Source organism: Bos indicus x Bos taurus, chromosome 11, assembly GCF_003369695.1.
Source record: "Bos indicus x Bos taurus breed Angus x Brahman F1 hybrid chromosome 11, Bos_hybrid_MaternalHap_v2.0, whole genome shotgun sequence".
NCBI classification, from domain to species: domain Eukaryota; kingdom Metazoa; phylum Chordata; class Mammalia; order Artiodactyla; family Bovidae; genus Bos; species Bos indicus x Bos taurus.
Window position 1 is genome coordinate 3,544,881 of NC_040086.1, and position 20,199 is coordinate 3,565,079.

Sequence of the window (20,199 nt, forward strand, 5' to 3'; positions counted from 1 at the left end):
GATTGGTAGGTTTAAAGTTTTGGTTCAGGGAATCTGTGTTGTCTGGTGTGACAGAAGGAAACCAAAACTCTGCAAGGAGAATACACCATATCCCCAAGAGACATTTGTTTCTCAAACTCTCCCGCCTAAGATTGTAAATGAGTTTAAGGGGATATATATTCCCACCTTTAAACTTCAAACTCCCAGATCTCTGCTGTGTCCTCATGCGGTGTGAATTACACTACCAGTTTTAAAACAAAATCCCAGGAAGGAGTCCAAGGAGGCTGTTCGCGGTTAGGAGCGAGTCCAGATTTGACAGACGGACTTTGCTGCTTGCTTCTTCCTGGCTCGCCCCTCTTGCCTCAGAGGGTACGGCTTCGAGCGGCTTCGGCCTCTTCCGGGACCGCCTTTGAGGCTCCAGAGCCTCACCTGACTTTCGCAGAGAGAGAGAGAGGCAACCGGCTCCTTCCGCTGCCAGCAGAGGAGGGTCCTGGGGCTGGAGCGTGTGGGAGCGAGCAAGGCGGGCGCTGCTGTCCAGAGCGAAGAGGAGACGCTCCGCCAGGCACAGGCGCGCTGCGGAGAGCTCAAACTTTGGTGGGGTAAGGAATTTAGGGGCTCTTGAGCTGATGGTTCTTGGGGCGCTGGGAGGTGCGCGGGGGACGCAGACTCCAGTATGAAAGTGGATTAAAGATATGCGCTCAAGGAACTAGGGTCGCGGGGCCCTCTGGTGGGCGCGGCGCTGTCCGAAGCCCCCGGTGCTGAAACAGGGGAGAAAGGGGCAGAAGCAAGGGCCAGCTCTGCTCCCACCCCGGCACACACATCCCTTCAGCAGCAATCAAAGGACTAGAGGCCGTCCCTGCTTTCTAAATCTATCGCACCCCCTTCTACTCACGTCCCGCAGCCGCCGCGCTGGGCCAAGTCAGGCTGAGCCGTCGAGGCTGGAGGCAGAAGAAGCTGGGCTCCTTCAGCAAAAGGATGCACCTGGCACCACCCCCAAGACACCTCCCCAAGATCCCGGGTACCCGGACGCCCCCGCCTTCACGGCCGCCCGTCCTAGAAGAGGCTCGTGGCCGCCTCTTTCCCCGGGGTCCAGATTGGGGTCCCGCGCAGTCTCCCCGAGTGTGCGCGGCTCCTGAGGAAGTAGTGACCACGACTTGGAGGGAGCAGGAGCCAAGGAGAATGCGGACGGGGGTCGGGGGACTGCCTCCACTGGATCCTACTCAGCCTTGAGGATCCGGAGACAGGTGGGCTGAGGAAGAGGCAAAGAATTAAAATTCTCTGGGGGAGTGAACAGTCACTTTTGTTTTTTTAATGATAAAATCATAATCCGAGATCTTGGCTGCTCCTGCCTTAGGGGCTTAGCGTTTAGGAGCAAGAAGGGGCGGGGTGGGGGGCCCTCTGATTCTTAGCAATCCCCTAAGCGGATAATCACACGGGCTCTCTGTCCTCATCCTCAGGCTTTTCTCCCCAGCTCAGCAGCCGCCCCCACTCCCAATCCTTGAGGGGCGCGGCCAGCAACCCCTTGCGCTCCAGCCTTCCCGGGCAAGGGCTGGATGACTGGAGGAAGGGCCGATTTATTCTCCTCTCCGTGGAATCCTCCAATTCACAGCTGCCTTATTTTATGCTGTTGCTGAGACTTTAAACGTTGTCATTCTGAAGTGGGTATCCCTAGTTAGACGCGGGATGTGGCCGAGGATGACAGGAGCAGCAGCAAAGAAAACCCCGAGCCCGGGTCTGTGATCTCCGCGGCGGTGGACCCCGTGCCCGGGACAGGCAATTCACTCGCTCAGGGCTCCCTGCTAGGGGTTCCACCTGCACAACTCATCTGGAAACCCGACAGCGTGATAGTGGGAGTGGGAGCTCCTCCTCCTACCCTGGGACAGTAGCTCCAGACCTGGGTTCAGGGTCTCTCCGGGACAGTTCAGTCTCTCTGGACGTGTCCTCCAGCCTATCAAGCTGCACATCCACGCGCGCACACACACTTTCATTCATAAAAATTCGCAACTGATATCGTTGTCTAGGCATGGGGCGACATAATTGGGTGAGAAATCACTGGATGGGGCGCTAGAAAGTCAGGCCGGGAGAAGGGAGGAGACCGCCGTCACAGCCACTAGCTCTAAGCTTGTATGCCCAAATTTCGGATTCTTGAAAAGTCTGCTGGGTCAGGGAAGCGCGTTAGGATTTCACTGAACGAGTGGGAGAATTCGGAGAAGGCGATGGCACCCCACTCCAGTACTCTTGCCTGGTAGGCTGCAGTCCATGGGGTCGCTAAGAGTTGGATACGACTGAGCGACTTCACTTTCACTTTCATGCATTGGAGAAGGAAATGGCAACCCACTCCAGTGTTCTTGCCTGGAGAATCCCAGGGACCGGGGAGCCTGGTGGGCTGCCGTCTATGGGATCGCACAGAGTCGGACACGACTGAAGCGACTTAGCAGCAGCAGCAGTGGGAGAATTAGAGGATGTGGCGCCTCTGTTCCGTCATAAATAGGGCCCTCGATGGGCGCTGGATGCCAGGAGAGGGTCACTGGATGCCCTTTGGGTGACTAGTTCTGCAAAATCTCAGTCACTTTAGCAGGGACTTTGGCCAGGACTGCTTGTGCCTCTTGACTTTGATGCTCCCGTGCTTAATGCGTTTCCTGTCCTCATTCACTATCTGCCCGCGGTTGCAGCTTCTTGTCAATAATGAGGTTGCCATGACGACCAATTTCCCATCGCCATGGTACCCAGGAGGTAAACTGTTGCAAGCTGCAGAAGTTCTTGAGTAGTAGCTTCCCCAGATCCTGCACAGGCTGAGGGGTTCCTTCAGTTGTGAAAGAGGGATGGCAATGTTGAGGTACTGCCGGCGCTCACCCTGCCCACCCCCCCCCCCCCCGACACACACACACACAACACACACCGCCTAGCCGCCTGTTCACCGGAAATCCTCTCTAATCCCTGTGGCCTCCAGGTTGGGAAGGGTCAAGTTTCCATTTCCATCCTCCAGTTGTTACAATGAGGCTGGGGGAAAATGGTTTTCGCTCTGACTTAACTCATGTCTGCTGCTCACTGACTACTCCTGAGTACAAATCGCAAGACTAAGCCCTGTGGGAGACAGAATTAACTAGCCAAACACAGCCCCTGGTCTCCGGACGTCCCGGTGCAGAGACGGCCGCCTCTCTGGACTGAAACAGAGGTGATAGAGCCTGGCGAGTACAGAGGTGGGGATGACAGACCCCCGCCACCCTCACCCAGGGGAGGACATATTGGAGTTGAAACAAAGGAATTTCACCTGAGGAGCCATAGGGGAAAGGTCTCTCTAGGCAGAGGGACTAGCAGGAGCAAAGACATGAATTTCCTCTGCACTGGCTAGCCCCGCGGTAGCACAGAGACTTCTGTTAATAAGATGGGTGGGGCGGCGCGCAGCCGTTAGCTCGCGACAATTCTCGCGAGATCCTGAGCGTGAGGCCCAGAGCGTGTCCGTTAGAGGTCCTGCTCGCTTCCCAACGGTCGCCCTCACAGTGGTCGTCATGGCGGAGGATGCTGTGCGAGGTGGATGGCAGCCTTCTCCCCAGGACCCTCCAGGTCCTCTAGCCTGGGGGCCAGTGGGTGAGCTGGGGGTCCCAGGACAGGCTGAGGGCTGCGTCCTCGGTGGCTCCAGAGCCCCCGGCCCAGCTGCCCTGGGAACCTCTCCCCTTTCTAATGGCGGAGGTGGTCTTCACAGGTCCGAGTCTGTGGAGGCCTCAGCAACTGGAGTATGTGGACACTGCCATTCAGGTACCAGCTTCAGCCAGCTTCAGTCTCTCCCTTCAAGTTTCAAAACTGGGAACAGCATAGATCAGTTGTCCATTCCTAATAAGTGGCTGGAGGTGAGGGTTAAGTTGCAAGGACCTTGCACATGGTTACTTCAGGTCCGCCTCTGTGGGTGGGGCTCTTCTCAACCAAGGGCAGTTGTCAGGAACTGGGAATTGTCCTGATGAGTATTTGCTAGAATGGGTATTCCTGTTCCCGTACAAATGGTTCTCTCCAGGTTAAATGACAAGCCTGAGGGCTGGCTGGGTTCCGGTCACCCAGTATGATGGCTGAGCAGGGTCTGGGGACCTGGTCCTGAGGGTGCTGGCAGGAGGACCAAGACTGGGTGCTGGAGGAACACTCCTGGGCAGGGTGAAGGCACCAGCAGGGACACACACCCCACCCGGCCTTCGCCAGGGCGGGGGCATCAGAGGGAGAGCTGAGTCTTGGGACCTTGCCCTTCCTTTTCAGAACAGAGAATAACATTTGTTGTTCAGTCGCTAAGTCGTGTTAGACTATTTGTGACTCCATGGACTGCAGTACGCCAGTCTGTGCTTTACTACTCTGTGCTTTACTACGTTTGTTTGGTGGATTTGGTGGAGGTTTACAGGAACCTTGTGACCAGACCATGACCTGACCTCTAGAACAAAGGATGTGACCCCAAGAAGTTTGCAACAACTCACCACACCCGTCCATCACCTTTCCTAGAAAAAGGCTTACTGAAAGCTTTCAGGGCCCTGCAATAAACCTTTCTCTGCTCCAAACTGCAACATTTTGGTTTTGATATTACTTGGCCTCCTGTGTTTCTGGCACACAAACTTGCTGCATTCAGTAATAGATTCAGAAGGTCTCAGCAGCTTAGTGTATTGCCTATGCGATGTCTGTGGTTCCAAGGCTTGGGGCGGGGGCCCGGGGGGCAGTGGGGGGTTCCATCAATGGGGGACTCTGTTGGACAGAGCCTGCCACTCCGTCCTCAGCTGCTCTGTAAGGGGGACTGAGAAGTAAAAGCCAGTGCAGAGTAGGCTTTGGTGAGCATTCTATGCCAGTAAGTGGGATGAGAAAACTCATGCCACCCTTAAGGAAAGGGTGAGTGATTTGGTTTAAATGGAGCATCACTTTTAAGGTAATATGATCCAGATTACATGATTTAATGTCAGGCTAAAGCTACATGCTGGAGAAAATAGGCCACCTCTAAAAGTTTCTGATTGACATGTTTAGAACTACTGTGTGGGAATTCCCTAGTGGTCCAGTGGTTAGGACTCTGCCCTTCCACAGCAAGGGGCATGGGTGGATTTGTTTCGACAGTCCTGGAGAGAGGGACAAGAGCCTGGACAAAGGTGGGAGCAGAACTCAAGAGGCCAGGAGCTGCTTCTGGATTGTTCACTGTCACTCCCCTACTGCCTGGTTCGGTTCTGGCACATGGTTAGGGCTCAATCCATTTCTGAATTAGTGAATGGAAGAATGGAAGGCAACAGAGGGGACAGATAACCTAGAGGACTTGGTGACGGTAGATCTAGGGAAGTGAGGGAGAGGGAGGTCTGGAAGCTTATGCGAGTCTTAGCTGGGTGATTAGCAGGCTCCAGTGGGAGGGTGCCATTCAGGATAGTTTTGTATCAACTCTTCCCTGGATATGCTGCATCCTCTCTCACATGGCCCTCATCCCCAAAGCGCTTCTTTTGTCCTGTTTTATTTATTTACTTTGGCTTCGGCATGCAGATCCTAGTTCCCCTACCGGGGATTTGGAAGCATGGCATCTCAACTGTTGGACCACCAGAGGAGTCCCTCTTTTGTTGTTCTATGAGGAATTTCACACACCCCATCTTGTATTAGAATAATCTAGTGTAGGGGTTAAACCCAAACAGACTTTTGTTCCCCAGTGCTGCCTCTAGGTGACTTTGAATAACCATGGTTAACAATAACTGTTGTTAGCCATTCTGAGCCCAAGGTTCTTCATGTGCAAACTGGTAGCAATACTATGTGCCTCATTGGGTTGTTGGAGAAGAAATGAAGCAATTGGAGTGAATTTCTCAGCACAGTGCCTGGTATGGCAAATGCTCAAAGTTGGATACGACCATTTTATAATTTACTATAATGACAGTGTACTACTTTTATAATCATATCCAAAAAGTTAATTAAGGGGAAATAACACACTTTACTTCCTGTGCCTGCAGCTAATCTTGGAAATGGGTCCTTGGGGAAAGAAGGGAGGTCCTTTGCCCGGCCTTGATGACTGTGTGTGTGTTTTGGGAGGAGAAGACATAATTCTGCAGAGAGCATCTATAAGGCTGGCTCCAGAGATCTGGGTTCACCGGCTCTAGCAACATCTAGAAAGTAGTTTCATCCTCTTGGAATCTCAGCCTGAGCAGCTGAATCTTATTGCAAAGTAGTCATTTAGAAACTGAGTGCACTTAAAGCTCAGGAAACCAGAGTCCCATGAACTTTGAACCATCTCTTGCAGAAGACCAAGACACTTTGCAGGCATGTGGCAAGCCTCTGTTTGGTGGTTGACTAACAAAACTAACAACATTGCTACAATTTCAGAGCCTTCTCATTTACCCTGAATCTCTTCCTGTTTGGGGAACAATGTTAGCTTTTTTTCTTAGTCAGGAATTGAAAATCTACAGCTGGTATGTGCAAGCTGCCCTTTGCTTGGGTTATAGAAACGCATAGAGTTCAGAAGCGGGAGAATGGCACCCTCTGAGGGTTACAGTTTAACACTTTCAACACTCCAAAAGGAAATCCTGCACCCATTATCAGACATTTTCTTTTCTAACTCCCCTCCCATCCTTGTTCCTGGCAGCCACTAATCTATTTTCTATCTCTATGGATTTGCCTATTCTGGACATTTCATACAAATTGAATTATACGATATGTGGCATTTTGTGTCTGGCTTGCTTACTTAGCATAATGTTTTCAAGGTTCATCCGTGTTGTAGCAAATTCCACCTGAATAACATTATGTAGAAACACCTTATTTTGTTTATCTAGTTATCAGGTGATGGACATTTAGGTTGTTTCCATTTGGGGACTGTTATGAATAATGCTGCTGTGAACATTGAAATACAAGTTGTGCGGACATATATTTTTGTTAGGTATCTGCCTGTGAGCAGAATTCCGGGTCTTATGATGACTATTTTCAGCATCTTGAGGAATTGCCCAGTTTCCAAAGAGGCTACACCATTTATAGCATTCCTACCAGCAGCATGTGAAGACTCCAGCTTCTCCACATCCTTACCAACACTTGCTATTGTCTGTTTATTTCTTAATGATAGCCCTTTTAGGCAGTGTGGAGTGATACCTCATCATGATTTTGACTTACATTTCTCTATAAATAACTATATTAAGCATTTCTTCATGTGCTTGTTGGACATTTGTGTATCTCCTTAGTGAAATATGTATTCAAGTCCTTTGCCCATTATTTAATTGGGTTACTTGTCTTTTTAATATTGAGTTGTAATAATAGTTCTTTACATATTTTGGGTACAAGGCCCTTACAATATATAATTTTAAATTATTTTTTCCATTCTGTGGGTTGCCTTTTTACTTCTTGATGGTGTCCTTTGATGCACAAAGGTTTTATTTATTTTTTATGAAGCCCAATCTTTTTTTTTAGTCCATTATACTTCTGATGTCATATCTAAGGAACCACTGTCTAACCCAAATTCCTCTGTCTTCCTCTAGAAACTTTATAGTTTTAGCTCTTATATTTAAGTCTATGACCTATTTTGAGTTAATTTTTATGAATGGTATGTATTCTTTTACATACCAGCAACATTTGATGAAAATACCATTTATTCTTTCCCTCATTGAGTTATCTTGGGACCATCGTTGAAAATGAGTTGATCGTATATGCCCTTAATCAGATTGAGGACATTTCCTTCTAGTCCTAGTTTATTGACAGTTTTAACATGAAAATATGTTGGATTTTGTCAAATGCTTTTCTTGTGCCCATTGAGATGAACATGTTTTTACCCTTTAACCTATTAATACGGTGTACTGTGTGTTGTTGTGCTTAGTTGCAGCCAACCCTTTGTGACCCCATGGACTATAGCCTACCAGGCTCCTCTGTGCATGGGGATTCTCTAGGCAAGCATACTGGAGTGGGTAGCCTATCCCTTCTCCAGGGGAACTTCCCGACCCAGGAATTGAACCCAGGTCTCCTGCATTGCAGGTGGATTCTTTACCAGCTGAGCTACCCAGGAAGCCCAATATAATATACTAAGCTAACTAATTTTGGATGATAAGCCAACTTTGCATTCCTAGAATAAGTATCACTTGACCATAGAATAGGATACTTTTTATGTATTATTAGATTTGGTTTGCTGCTGCTGCTGCTGCTAAGTCACTTCAGTCGTGTCTGACTCTATGCGACCCCATAGATGGCCACCCACCAGGCTCCCCCGTCCCTGGGATTCTCCAGGCAAGAACACTGGAGTGGGTTGCCATTTCCTTCTCCAATGCATGAAAGTGAAAAGTGAAAGTGAAGTCGCTCAGTCATGTCTGACTCCTAGTGACCCCATGGACTGCAGCCCACCAGGCTCCTCCGTCCATGGGATTTTCCAGGCAAGAGTACTGGAGTGGGGTGCCATTGCCTTCTCCGTTTGGTTTGCTAGTATTTTGTTATTAAAATCTTTGCCTATTAATATAATTTTCATCGTCTTACGTTAAGTTCTGATATTTAAGTTGTTTATACTTGTGCCATGTCCAGAGAATATTGACATTATATAGTTGCTTCCCCTTTCTGTTTTTGAAACTCTGGAATATTTTTATCTCCTTCATATAGGATCACATTCATAGAAAATAGGAGAGGACTATCAGGTACAATATTTGCACTGTAGAGTTTTGTCCCATCATGGAAATTCTGAAACAGAAGGCCCTTTAATAATCTCCTGGGTCTTGGTTTGTACCTCTGTTCCACAGAGTTCCCAAAGGTATTCTACCTGCATTTTAAGGGTTTTTTTAAAATGTATATTTAAATATTTTAAAACCCCAAATGAATAGAGATAGCTTTGGTTGGTATGATGTGTTCCATACCTAACTTTATTATTTGGATATTATGGTCAAAATTAAGTTATATCCCACTGATTGTCTTTATAAAAATTATCAAACATTTAAACAGAACACTACAAGTGAATGTTTTTTTAATTGGGTTTCTGTGGAAGACTTCATCTATGTGCCATAGTCTATGTCCCATTATTAGATGAAGAAACTAAAGTGCTAGGTCACATGCCCAAATTGAAGGCTGAGCTGAGAAGAGACTCCAGCTCTCCCTTCTCTTAGTACAGTACACATGACCACCTATATTGTCTTTCCAATGTCATTTGTTGCAAACAAAAGATATTTTACTCAGGAAGCTGCTTGAAAACACAAAACCCTTATCATTGAGTTCATGTACTAATGTCTGCTCTGGTCCCTGTGTTTGTTCTGTGGCTGGCTCACACGTCTGAGTGATTCAGTGGCTCAGCGTTAGAGATTTTCCCTTCTACCCTGAAGTTCTCAGATGAAATAGGAAAGAAGGGAAAGGCAATTAGAAGTGTACTTTAGATAAAAGTTCCAAGGTGTGCAGACTTTGTGGGAGTTACTAACTTATCTTAGGAGTTTAATTTGACAAAATGAGCCTGCCCAACCTCACACTTACTGAGAATTAGCTGAGTGCTTTTTGCCCAGAGTGATGCTAGGTAAGTTGAGTTGTGGAGGCTTGAAATGGCTGAAGGCCAGAGGCAGGTTACTTCTGAGAAGATCAAAGACCCCAAGTGGTAAAAATGGTCCATCCTAGCTGGAGAAAATGGAAGCCTGGGCTAAGTGTGCGAGCCCAGCACGAGTGCAGGGCTCTCCTCTGATGGGGATTCCCATCTGCTTGGCGTGGGTTTGTGTCCAAGCTTAGTGCCTCACTGATCGGACCTGCCAGACCCTGATTGAACAGGAGTCATTACCCAGGACAGTGATCATTCACAGAGGCCTCACACCTCTCTGTTGGCGTGCTACGTCCAGGTTTTGGAAAATGACAATGTGTCAGTTGACATACATGGAACCAGGACTGGTTTTCATGTTTAAGCCAAAATAAAAAAGAGGACAGGACATGGACAATATTTTTTTAGTATGAGAAGTTAGTCATCACAAGTGGGGACCAAGATTTTTTTTCAGAAGCACATTTCAATTTAAAAAATAGAGCTTTACACGTTTTGACTTCCTTTGTGGCGTACTTGCTCTCTCCCTCATAAATTCCCCTCCGTTCTTAAATAGGACGTAAATGTTCAGCATGACTCATTCACAGAAGTGTTAGGAGGATCAAATGAGTTTAATACAACTTAAGTTATCAAGAACAGTACCAGGCAAAGAGTAAAGGCTAATAAATATACTGTTGTAATTATCATTGTTATCACTGCAGTTACTCACCTGGATCTTCCTCCCTTTATACCACCTATTTTTTATTACCTACCATGAGTATATAATGGGTGTTTTGGAGGATAAAATATTTTAAGTAAAGTTTATTAACTCCTTTAAGTCTTCTGGAGTTAATAAAGGAGTGAGAAAAACACAAGAACAGCTGGGCAAGTTGTGTTAGATTTCTGCCTACTTAGATGCCCAAGCCGAGAAGAGTGGAGGGAGTTAGAGCTATGCACAAAAGGCAATCAAATTCTTAAAGGTGCACAAGCACAGTGGTTCACACGTGGTAGATGTTGAATAATGTTAAATAATTATGGTGATTGCTCCTCACATAAAAAGTCTCCTCAGACCTCAGTGGTCCCTAAGACAGAATTAGTCCCCTGCCATCTGCATTGCTTCCCATCATGCCTCTGTCTCTATTTCAGCACCTCTCTCTCCTCCCACTGCTGTTTACATGCCTGTTTCCCTATGCAGTTTTGTGTCTTCAAAGACAGGGACCTGTTTTCTTCATCTTCATACTCTTTGGGGCCAGGTGCAATGTTTAGGACACTGAAAGAATCAGTAAGTGTGTCAGTGGGAAGAAAACACGTTGGATTTAGTGATGCTGTTAAAAAAAAAAAGGAATTGTCTGAAACAGTATGTCCTAAATTCCCCAGTCAAGCCCTGGAAAACACACATGGACTTGGGAGATGACCACAAACCACTCACCCCTGGGATCCACTTCAAGGTCACCCTAGTAGTTGGTAGGCTGTATCTTCTTCCCATGCTTGAAAATTAAAATTATATTTGTGCACTTCTACTCTCCTGCAGTGGGTGTGATAAAATAAAACAAACCACAACATGGACTTCAGGGTCAGAGAGGCCCTAACCTGCATTTCCTCACCTCCAAAATCAGCTTCACTATTACCTCTTAAGGTTCCTGTGGATGTACAAATAATGGATATTCAGGTGTCCCACACTCAGGGGACCCTGGCTGGATGGTGGTTTCCATTCTCAACAGAGCCTCAGTATTACTGATTTTAATTTCATGATCTCATCTGTGAGTTCTCCTAGAGTTTGTGGGACCAAGAGATGTGAAAGCACTTGGGTGGTTGGGGAATTACTTGGATTGAATTAAATGTTTATTCTGCCTTTCCTGGGCTTGCCATGTGGCTCTAGTGGTAAACTGCCTGACTATGCAGGAGACATAAGAGATGCGGGTTTGATCCCTGGGTCAGGAAGATCCCCTGGAGGAGGGCACGGCAACCCACGATGGTGTTCTTGCCTGCAGAATCCGATGGACAGAGGAGCATGGCAGGCTATACAGTCCATAGAGTCTCAAAGAGTCGGACACGACTGAAGTGACTTAGCATGCATGTACCTGCCTTTCCTGTATGAGTCGTACTATTGAGCAGCCAAATAGTATCAAATTTTCTTTTTTTAAGAATATTTCAGCTAACTTATGAAGATGGAATGGTAGAATATCACCAATATGCAACTCCTAATGAATCAATGATCACCAATGGCTGCTAAAATCACCCAAAGGAATATTCTTGCAAAAAAAATATGGAACCCAAATTTAACTGCATCCTGAGTACAGCTACCAATTTACGGGAAACATTGTAAAATTGGAATTGGCAAAAATCCATACCGTGGGAAACTCAATAGTACAAGCAGTTTTGGTTTTTTCCATAAAAAGAAAGAAGAGAAATGCATAGAAACTTTAGATTTAAAAATACCAAAGAGACACATCAAGCCATCAGAATATATAGACCTTGTTTGGATCCTTATGCTTTTAAGTAATTGTAAAAAGACAACCATTATGACATTTATGAAACAATTGGGGGAAAAGATCTTATGATTTATCTTAAACTAACATTTTCCTTTAATTATGTACATTTTGCCCTGCCCTACCCAACCTTGTTCTCCTGGATAAAGAACACAGAATTAAAAAAGATTACTTCTAACCTTTGAGAGGTCTGGGTCAAGTGCCCACTTACCATGTCTAAATAACTGAAAAACATTCTCTGAGTTGAGGTAATTCCCTCCTCTCACCATAAGAGCCCACAGAATTTTGGGTAAGGGCATACTGGCAGGCAGCTTTTTGGGGAAAGTGGTTCCAAGGAAAAGAAGAGTCTTCGAAGACAAAACAAGGAAAAAAGGGGAAACCACCCCAAGTGTAGATTATCAAACTAATGACCACTATGGGCAGCTGGTTAGATCCTTCCAGGGCTTCTCCAAAGATCCCTGTAGAATATAGGTCTGAATTGTCTTCCTGAGGGGACAAAAGAGGGGAATATCTATCCCTGGTTCTGGGTTCTATCAGTCAAGGGTTGCCCAAGGAGGGCTTGCAGTCTAGCACTTCTGGGTTTGCACACGTGTCACAGTGGCCTCAGAACATGGTAGCATGGGGAGATTTGATCTCCAGTCTCCCATCCATGGTTTGCCCCCTTCTTTTCCCTTTGGGTTTATCCCAAGTCACAGGGGAGACTTTCACACATGCACGTGGGCATTCTCCCCACACGTCCAAGCTCCATTTAACCCTCCCGCACAAACAGCTCCTCCTGAGCTACCTGGAAGTCTAAGGGCGTGAACACTGACACACTTCTCAGGAAGACAGACCTGGGAAGAGGCCCCAGCAGTCTCGAGAGCCGGTCCACAGCCTGCTGGGCAGAGAATTTGGGGGTCCAGGGCATCCAGAGCACAGCCTATGTCCCGTTGGTCATGGGCTGTGGTTGGAAAGTGGTCAGAGTGGGTCCTTTAAAGAATGGGACCCCAGGCAGGGGCCCTACTGCTTAGGCCAAAAAGCAGGGCCAGTTCTTTTCTACCCACAGACTTTACGCTATCAGGCTCTGGAATCAGATTTTTGTTCATCTTGGCCCAGGTCTCAAGCAATAACATTAGGGAAACTGCTCACCTGTTCAGTTTCTTCATTGGAAAAGGGAGGCTGCTGGGGGGGTTAAAGGAGACAGTGTTACACAAGCACCTACTCTGTGCCTGCCATGCAGGAGCTCTCCACAGCGGGCAGGTCTACGAGGGTCCAGAAGTGCGGCCTCCATTCAGTGGCATCAGGTCAGGGTTTGAGCCCAGGGTGGAGAGGGCAGTTCAGGGAAAGGGTCCAGACTGGAGGCAATCACATTTTTCTTTGGAACAATTTTCCTGGAAATGTACAAAGAGTAATTTTGATAGGTTTTTGACAGAGTCCCAGACTTCTTTAAGAGTTTCTCTAGATCCCACTGTAAGCTCCTTGAGGACAAAGCTGCATATTGTTTTCTAATAAAACCCTAGCTCTTAGCGTATTGCCTGGCACTTAAGTGAGTACAGTCAGGGCTCAGTTAAAAAATCGCTGGATGGATGATTTCAAATTATAGATGTATTTCTTTAATGGGAGATTCTTGTTTCATTTGTTGGCATCACAGTTTCCACAGGTATCTCAAACCAGAATCACTCTCTTCCTCAGCCCTCCTCCTTCCCCAGTCCCTGCCTCAGTGGGCAGCACCACCAACCCCGCACCCTCACAGTCATGGCAGCATGACTCCCTCATTTATCCTTGATCAGTTGCCATGTCCCCATGCTCCTATCCATTTAGTTTTTAAATTTATTATATTTGATTCACTACCACAAACTAGTCCAGGCAACGATTGTCTCTTGCCTGAGATACTGCAGCACTTAGCTGCTCGTGTTCCCTGAATATATCCTCCCCATTGCAGCCAGAATAACCTGTACACATCTGACCACGTCCCTGCTGGGCTTAGAGTAGAATCCAAGCTCTTGACACAACCAGCAGGACTCTTTGGTATCTGTCATCTGCCCCACTTGTAAGATCCTTGAGAACTGTCTTTGTCTTATACTTCTTTGTATCTCCTGTGGTCAGCCAGAAACTAAGTTACATAAATGAACATCGTTTTCAAAAACCAAAACCATTTTTTGTCTATTGAGAAAACTATAAAAATTTTAATTAAATCATGGACTTAAGCTATCAAATCTCAGAGATGAACCAGGACTATCTAAGCCAATATCTTCACCTCCCTGAGTAACATGTGATGAGCACGGACCACATCTATGTTAGGTACTTTGGTGCAGTGCTCTGGGGTCCTTGCACCGACCTTCCTTTGGATATGAAATTAATTTAGTTCTGGAGTGAGCCACTGGGCTATTTCTGGAAATCACCATTTTTCTCTGGAGTGGTCTCAACTGACTTCTGACACACTTAAGCCATGCAGCAGCTCAAGAGAGCCTGTGCTCATCTGCCTCAGAAAAACTATCCTCAGGAATTTATTTTCCTCCTGCAGAATTTTGATCAGAAATCATGCAACTGGTCTGCTGTTTTCATCATGCTAGCTGTGCACTCACGTCAGTTTTCTCATCGATCAGAGGGGTACCTTCCACCGTTTGCTGAAGGGAGAGTATTCATGGTCAGCAATGGGATCTCAATTTAGTCATCTTTAAATAGAGACAGAAATTGTATGTGTCTGATGAGTTTATTTTGAAGATTAAATGAGATGAAGTGTGTATCAGGTTGAAGATCTTGTTTAAAAGTTTTTATAAATGTCAAGTATTTAGGCTTTTTATGCTTTGTTTTAAAACAAGATTTGGGGGAGCTATAAAATGAGCAAAATTATAAGATAAATATAGGAAAATGACAAAGTCAGACTTTTTTTTTTACTTTTAAAAAATTGTTTATTTTTGTCTCTGCTGGGTCTTCGCTGCTGTGAGGGCAATGAAGCTGCCCTGGTTGCAGAGCAAGTTTCTCACTGCAGTGGCCTCTCCTGTTACAGATCACAGGCTCTAGTGTGCGGACTCTAGTATCTGCAGCATGTGAGCCCAGCTGCGGCTCCTGGGCTCTAGAGTATAGGCTCAGTAGTTGTGGCACCTGGGCTCAGCTGCTCCACAGTATGTGGGAATCTTCATGGATCAGAGATTGAACCAGTGTCTCCTGCATTGGCAGGTGGATTCTTTACCACTGAGCCACCACAAAGTCAGAGTTAAGAGGGACACTGCATCATTGAAGAGAATCATGAGGGTTTAGCTTTCTTACATTGGATACCAAGTTCATTCATTTGTTTGATCAGCATTTAATTTTGAGCAGTTCTTGGCATGCAGCTTATACAAAGGAGTAAAAGACCTTCTTTGTGCTTCTGAATGGGAAGAAGAACCCAGAGAGAGCCAACTAAAACACTGTGGCAGGAGTTGTGAGAGAGATGGAGGAGGACGTGTGCCAGGGCTTGTCTGGGGAGCAGCCCTCCCAAACGAGCTGGGTGTTCAGTTACTTCCTCGTCCTGACGACATATCTGGTTCATGTTCATGTTTCAGCAGCCACCTTGGGGTGGAATGTGACACAGGAAGAAGATGGCCAAGATTAGCACCCAATACTCCCACCGCACCAGGACACACCCCTCGGTCAGGACCACGGACAGAGATCTGGATTGCATTGAAAACGGTCTCAGCAGGTAGGATGGGCTTTAACTTCATGCCTGGAACAAATTGTTCCCATAGCTGCTCTTGACCAGGGAGAAAGAATGCCTTAGCCTGTGGGCAGGACAGGTTGGAGGGTGGAGGCTGTTCACAGCACTCCTTCTAACTGCATGACTCCTCCCAACCCACACTGAAGTAGTTTTTATTCTCATTTTAGAGATGTGGGAAAATGCTCCAAAAGTTACATAACTTTGGGAAGGCAAGAAAATGAAGATTAAAATGCAGCAGATTAAACACGACTGTGAAAACGTCCCCAAAGTGCCACACTTTGCCTTGTGTACATCAAACATTTATCAGGCTCTGTCTGCACCAGTCAGTGTCCTGGGCACTGGGGTGGAGTACCAATCCAGTGCCCTGCCCCTCATTTCCAGGGGAGGGTCAGGACTCAGTCATGCTCATGGACTTGGGGAAGGGGCCATGCCTGCCAGCAAAGCCATCAGCACCATCGATGATGTCCGACATAGGCAGTAACCTGGAAATCTGGGGCCTCTACTTCAAGCCCTGTTCCTAACTTACTGGGAGATCTGGGAAAATGCACTAAACCCTCTATGCCTCAGATTCTTCAATTGTAAAATGGAGCAGCATTGGGAAATGTGAGTATCTATTTGGTACAGACAGACTTACATTTTTTTGATGCTTCTTAAATTGTCAGTCAATTGAGTTAAACCAGGAGAAACTGTATTTCCAATATTAATGTTATTTTTGTCCCACTTATATAGCACTGAAAACTTCTCCCGCCCATGTAAATTGCACATTATCTAAGGCCCCAAAACGCACCGACAGTCCCTCAGTCCTTGCATCCCTGGCACTGGCCCTCCTCCACCATTTTTCCTCACCCACTTGTGTATGTCTCTTCCTCTCTCAGATGCACATCTCATTTTTGTGTGTCCAGTTCTTTGTCCCAGGTCCTTAGCAAACTCTGCTTATGAGTGATGGACAGTAGTTTCCCCATCACTGCAAACTTATGCAGTCTTTGGATCCCCACTTTCTGGGGTTCAGGCAAAGGAAGGAAAGTCTCAAAGCATGCCAACAGATGTTTATTCCCTCCTACTCTTGCAAGTTGGTGCTGAGACCCAGGAAATTTTATATGACTCAGGGGCATCATAAATTCTCACCCTACTCAAATCTCTCCCTGCTAACTGGCTGACCATCAATATCTGTGTTCCATAACTGAGGGCTCCTTCCTTTAGCTTAAGGCATTGCCCTTATTTAAAAGGGAAAAGAACACTGTTAGGACAGTTATCTGCTATTCAAACTTTGGTATATATTAATAGTTTCTTTCCCACATCAGAGCTGACAAAACCCCTGAAGAAGGGGCTGAAGAGGGGCTTCAAAGAGGGTTGCAATAAAATGGAAAAAAGGCCCAAGGGGGACTTCCCTGGTGGTCCAGTGGCTGAGACTCCGAGTTCTCAATGCAGGGAGCCTGAGTTCCATCCCTGATCAGGGAACCAGATCCCACGTGCTGCAACTAAAAAAAAAAAAAAAATAGGTCCAAGCATGGCACACAACAAGAAAGTCAGGCTCCCTGGAGACATGAGGCTCCTAGGATCTTGGGCCCCAGGGAGAAGGACAGAGGCTGTCAGGATCAGGAGCATGTGAAGCAACATGGAACTTCTCCCCATTGCTCCCTTTTGCTTCAGGCAGGACATAGCCAGAGCATCTCTGAGATCCAAGCTCCCTGGGGTCTGTCTGGCTTCTCCCAGTGGGAGAGTCAAGAGAAGGCAGGCCCAGCAGGTGGGCTGGGGCTCCTGCCCAGAATGCCTGCTCGACTCACACCACCACCACACGGGCCAGCTCTGCCCGACGCATCCTGGCTCTGCCTCAGCAGGTGGCCAGCAAGTCCCATCTGGTCTGAAGGCTGTTCAAGAGCCTCTGGTTTCCCAGAGCTTCTCTGTGAGCTCAGGTTGAGCCCATGCACACTCAGAGAATGGGTCCGCCACACAGCAGGGGCTCTGAAATGCTGCCCTTGGACAGTCCTCTCTGCCATCTCCCCCGGGTGATGCCATGCCCCCCCTCCCCTGCTCTGCATCCCCAGGCCAGCATGGTGACCAACAGCACAAGCTTGAGGCCACTCTGCCAGGTTTGAAAACTGGCTCTGAAAAGCTGATCAACAGCTCCAAGCCTTAGTTTCCTCATCTGCAAAATATGCTAGTTCTGACCTCAGAGAGCAGCAGTGAGGTTAAAACAAGGCAAAGCTCATGGCACAGCCCCTGCCATGCAGTAAGCCCTTATCACCGCTCCCTGCTGGTCTTGGAGATGCTCACCTCCATGGGTCTTCTCTGTGTCCCAGGCTGAAGCCTTTTCTGGCCCCTCTGACCTCCGATAGCCCCAGCTGCCCTGACACCTGGATGGGCTGTTTCCTGCCTGTGTCCACATCAGGTTGTCTCAGCCTGACCAGCAGCCAAGTCTCACTGAGCCCCACTGGGGGCCATGCCCAACAGCATGTTGTTGACAGATTAGTACAGAATCCCATGGAAACACTAGAGAGATCTCAAAAGGAGAGACAGGAAAAAAGCTTCCTTCACGAGAAGCATTAGCTCACAGAGGCAGGAGTGGGTTAACAAAAGTTTCCAGAATGGTTCCTTAGCATCACTGAGGATTCAGAGTAGGAGTTCACGCTGGGAATGGTACAGCCTTGGGCCAGAAAGTTGCATCCAGGCCCCTCCCCTGCTTCTCAGAGCAGCCTAATATCTGCCTATGGACAGACCAATTTTCCCTGTAAGATTTATTTGAGCAAAGGATTTTGACACAGTCACATAAAATTTTTAAAGTTTCCAATCGCTATTTTGAGGGAGGAAATGGAATCTGAACAAATCAGATCTTTGCCTTGAAATTCCAATCCTTTTAGAAAGCTTTTGGAGAGATAATTACAAACGGGTGTCCTTAAATATGAATCACTCTTTATCCTCAGTGATACCACACAGCTGTGCTGGGAACCTGTGTGTTGGTTGGCCCTTTGCTGAGGGCCCCCCAAAGAGGGAAGATGTCATCTTCCTGTCCCCTGAGACATCTCTCTTCCCAGCTCTTTCACCAAATTAGAGACCGGTTTCCATTTCTCTTTTAAATCACTGAGATCATTTTGCTTGTGAAGAGTCATAAGGAAGGATCAAAATGTTTCCTTTGAACAACAACACAAAAAAATTAAATTTACACCTTGAAAAGACCAGAAATAAAAATATCCTGCATTTTGCTCTTTCTATTTAGATCTGTTTCATTGACTCAATTATTTAAGAGCTCCCTGGCATATTTTTGCAGATAATGCAATAAAGACTTCAGAACCTGCTGCAGAGAATTGCAGCTAGCACCAAGGACACCTCAACCCCCAGAGCAATCTCCTGGTGTAGCTATTTTAGATGAGCTTTTGGGCATAGAGGGTCATGTCCTAAAGAAGAGGAGACTTCTTCGTGCTGCTTCCTGAGCAGAGCCCAAAGCAATTATCACAAAAGAAAACCATTTGCAACCTGCTTCCCCAGGACCGAAGGCAAAAATGCAGTGACCTCGGTTCCTTGGTCACATGCGGCTGGGGCAGCACCTGCCCGTCACTCTAGTTCCTCGGGGCTTGGGAGGAGAAGAAAAATAATGTGTCACACTCTCCACCCTTGTTCTAAAAGGTCACTTCTGTTCACTCGCATGTCCCCAGAGTCACTAGAGGAAGACACCAGATCCACAGAGCACAAAGTTAGTTACCGGTTTCCATTCTGATGAGAACCTCTGCTTCCTCCAGTGACAAAAAAGCCTCACCTCATGGACATGAATTCCTCTGTATAAATGAACACAGAAGATGAGCTTTACGCGTTGAAAATGACCTTGTCTTTCAAAACAGTTTCTTGTGTTTCACCAGTTGTCCTTGTTCTTGCTAATTACCAACTTCCCAGGGCTTCTTCCTGTAGAGGTAGCATCACCACTGAGAAGGAGTCTGTGAGTGGGAGGCAATGTCAGGTTGTCCTGGCCTGATCTGCTTGTTCTATAGAGCCTGAGGCCTGTCAAGTCCTCAGCTAGCTCCTCAGCCAGCTAGCAGGACGGGGCCTGGCCCCCAGTCTCCACCCTCTGTATTTCCCTTCGAGGTTCTGAATCTCTGATCTTGCAGTGATTGGCAGAAGGTCCTCCCTTTCAGCAGTACCTGTGTGTCCTTGGGGACTCAAAATGTCACCTCAGACATTTGTTTCCTCTCCTCCCACCCCATCTCCCCTTCTGTCTACCTTGTGAAATCAGTTTCTCTGAGGAGTAACTCATTGGATTTGCTATTATTTAGATATCTCCCAGGCGTTTAAAAAGGGTAGAGATTCTGGAGCTAGAAGAAAGACATCAGGGTAGAACTTTGTGCATCAAGAAACAATTAAGGAGATGCATCCAGAAAAAAAAGCCCCTTGGGTCCCTTGGACTTACATCATATAAGACCCTTCCTGTTCCTCACAACTAAATGTGCCTTTTGGGACTTGGGTGTTTGAACAAGTCATTATGAAATCAATTTTTCCTTTGTTTCCTTTTCGAAGACCAGGAAAATTAAAGTCAGGGAGGGTAAGTGACAAGCCTGCAGTACACCTAGCTAATAGGCATTGGGGTAGGGACTCAAACCCAGGCCTCTGGGTCCCCCACTTTGCTGCCTCCC

The 20,199-nt window shown here is 46.9% G+C and overlaps 1 protein-coding gene across 1 annotated transcript in view; it reads left to right on the forward strand.

The window, feature by feature from the left end:
• The first annotated feature begins 313 nt into the window (after window positions 1-313).
• Window positions 314-20,199, forward strand: part of CNGA3 (cyclic nucleotide gated channel alpha 3) — a 37,767-nt gene continuing 17,881 nt past the window's right edge. The window contains exons 1-2 of the mRNA XM_027554639.1: window positions 314-578; window positions 15,429-15,565. Of these exons, the coding sequence (XP_027410440.1) occupies window positions 15,465-15,565 (101 nt within the window). The 5' untranslated portion in view covers window positions 314-578; window positions 15,429-15,464. The remainder of the gene's footprint in view (window positions 579-15,428; window positions 15,566-20,199) is intronic.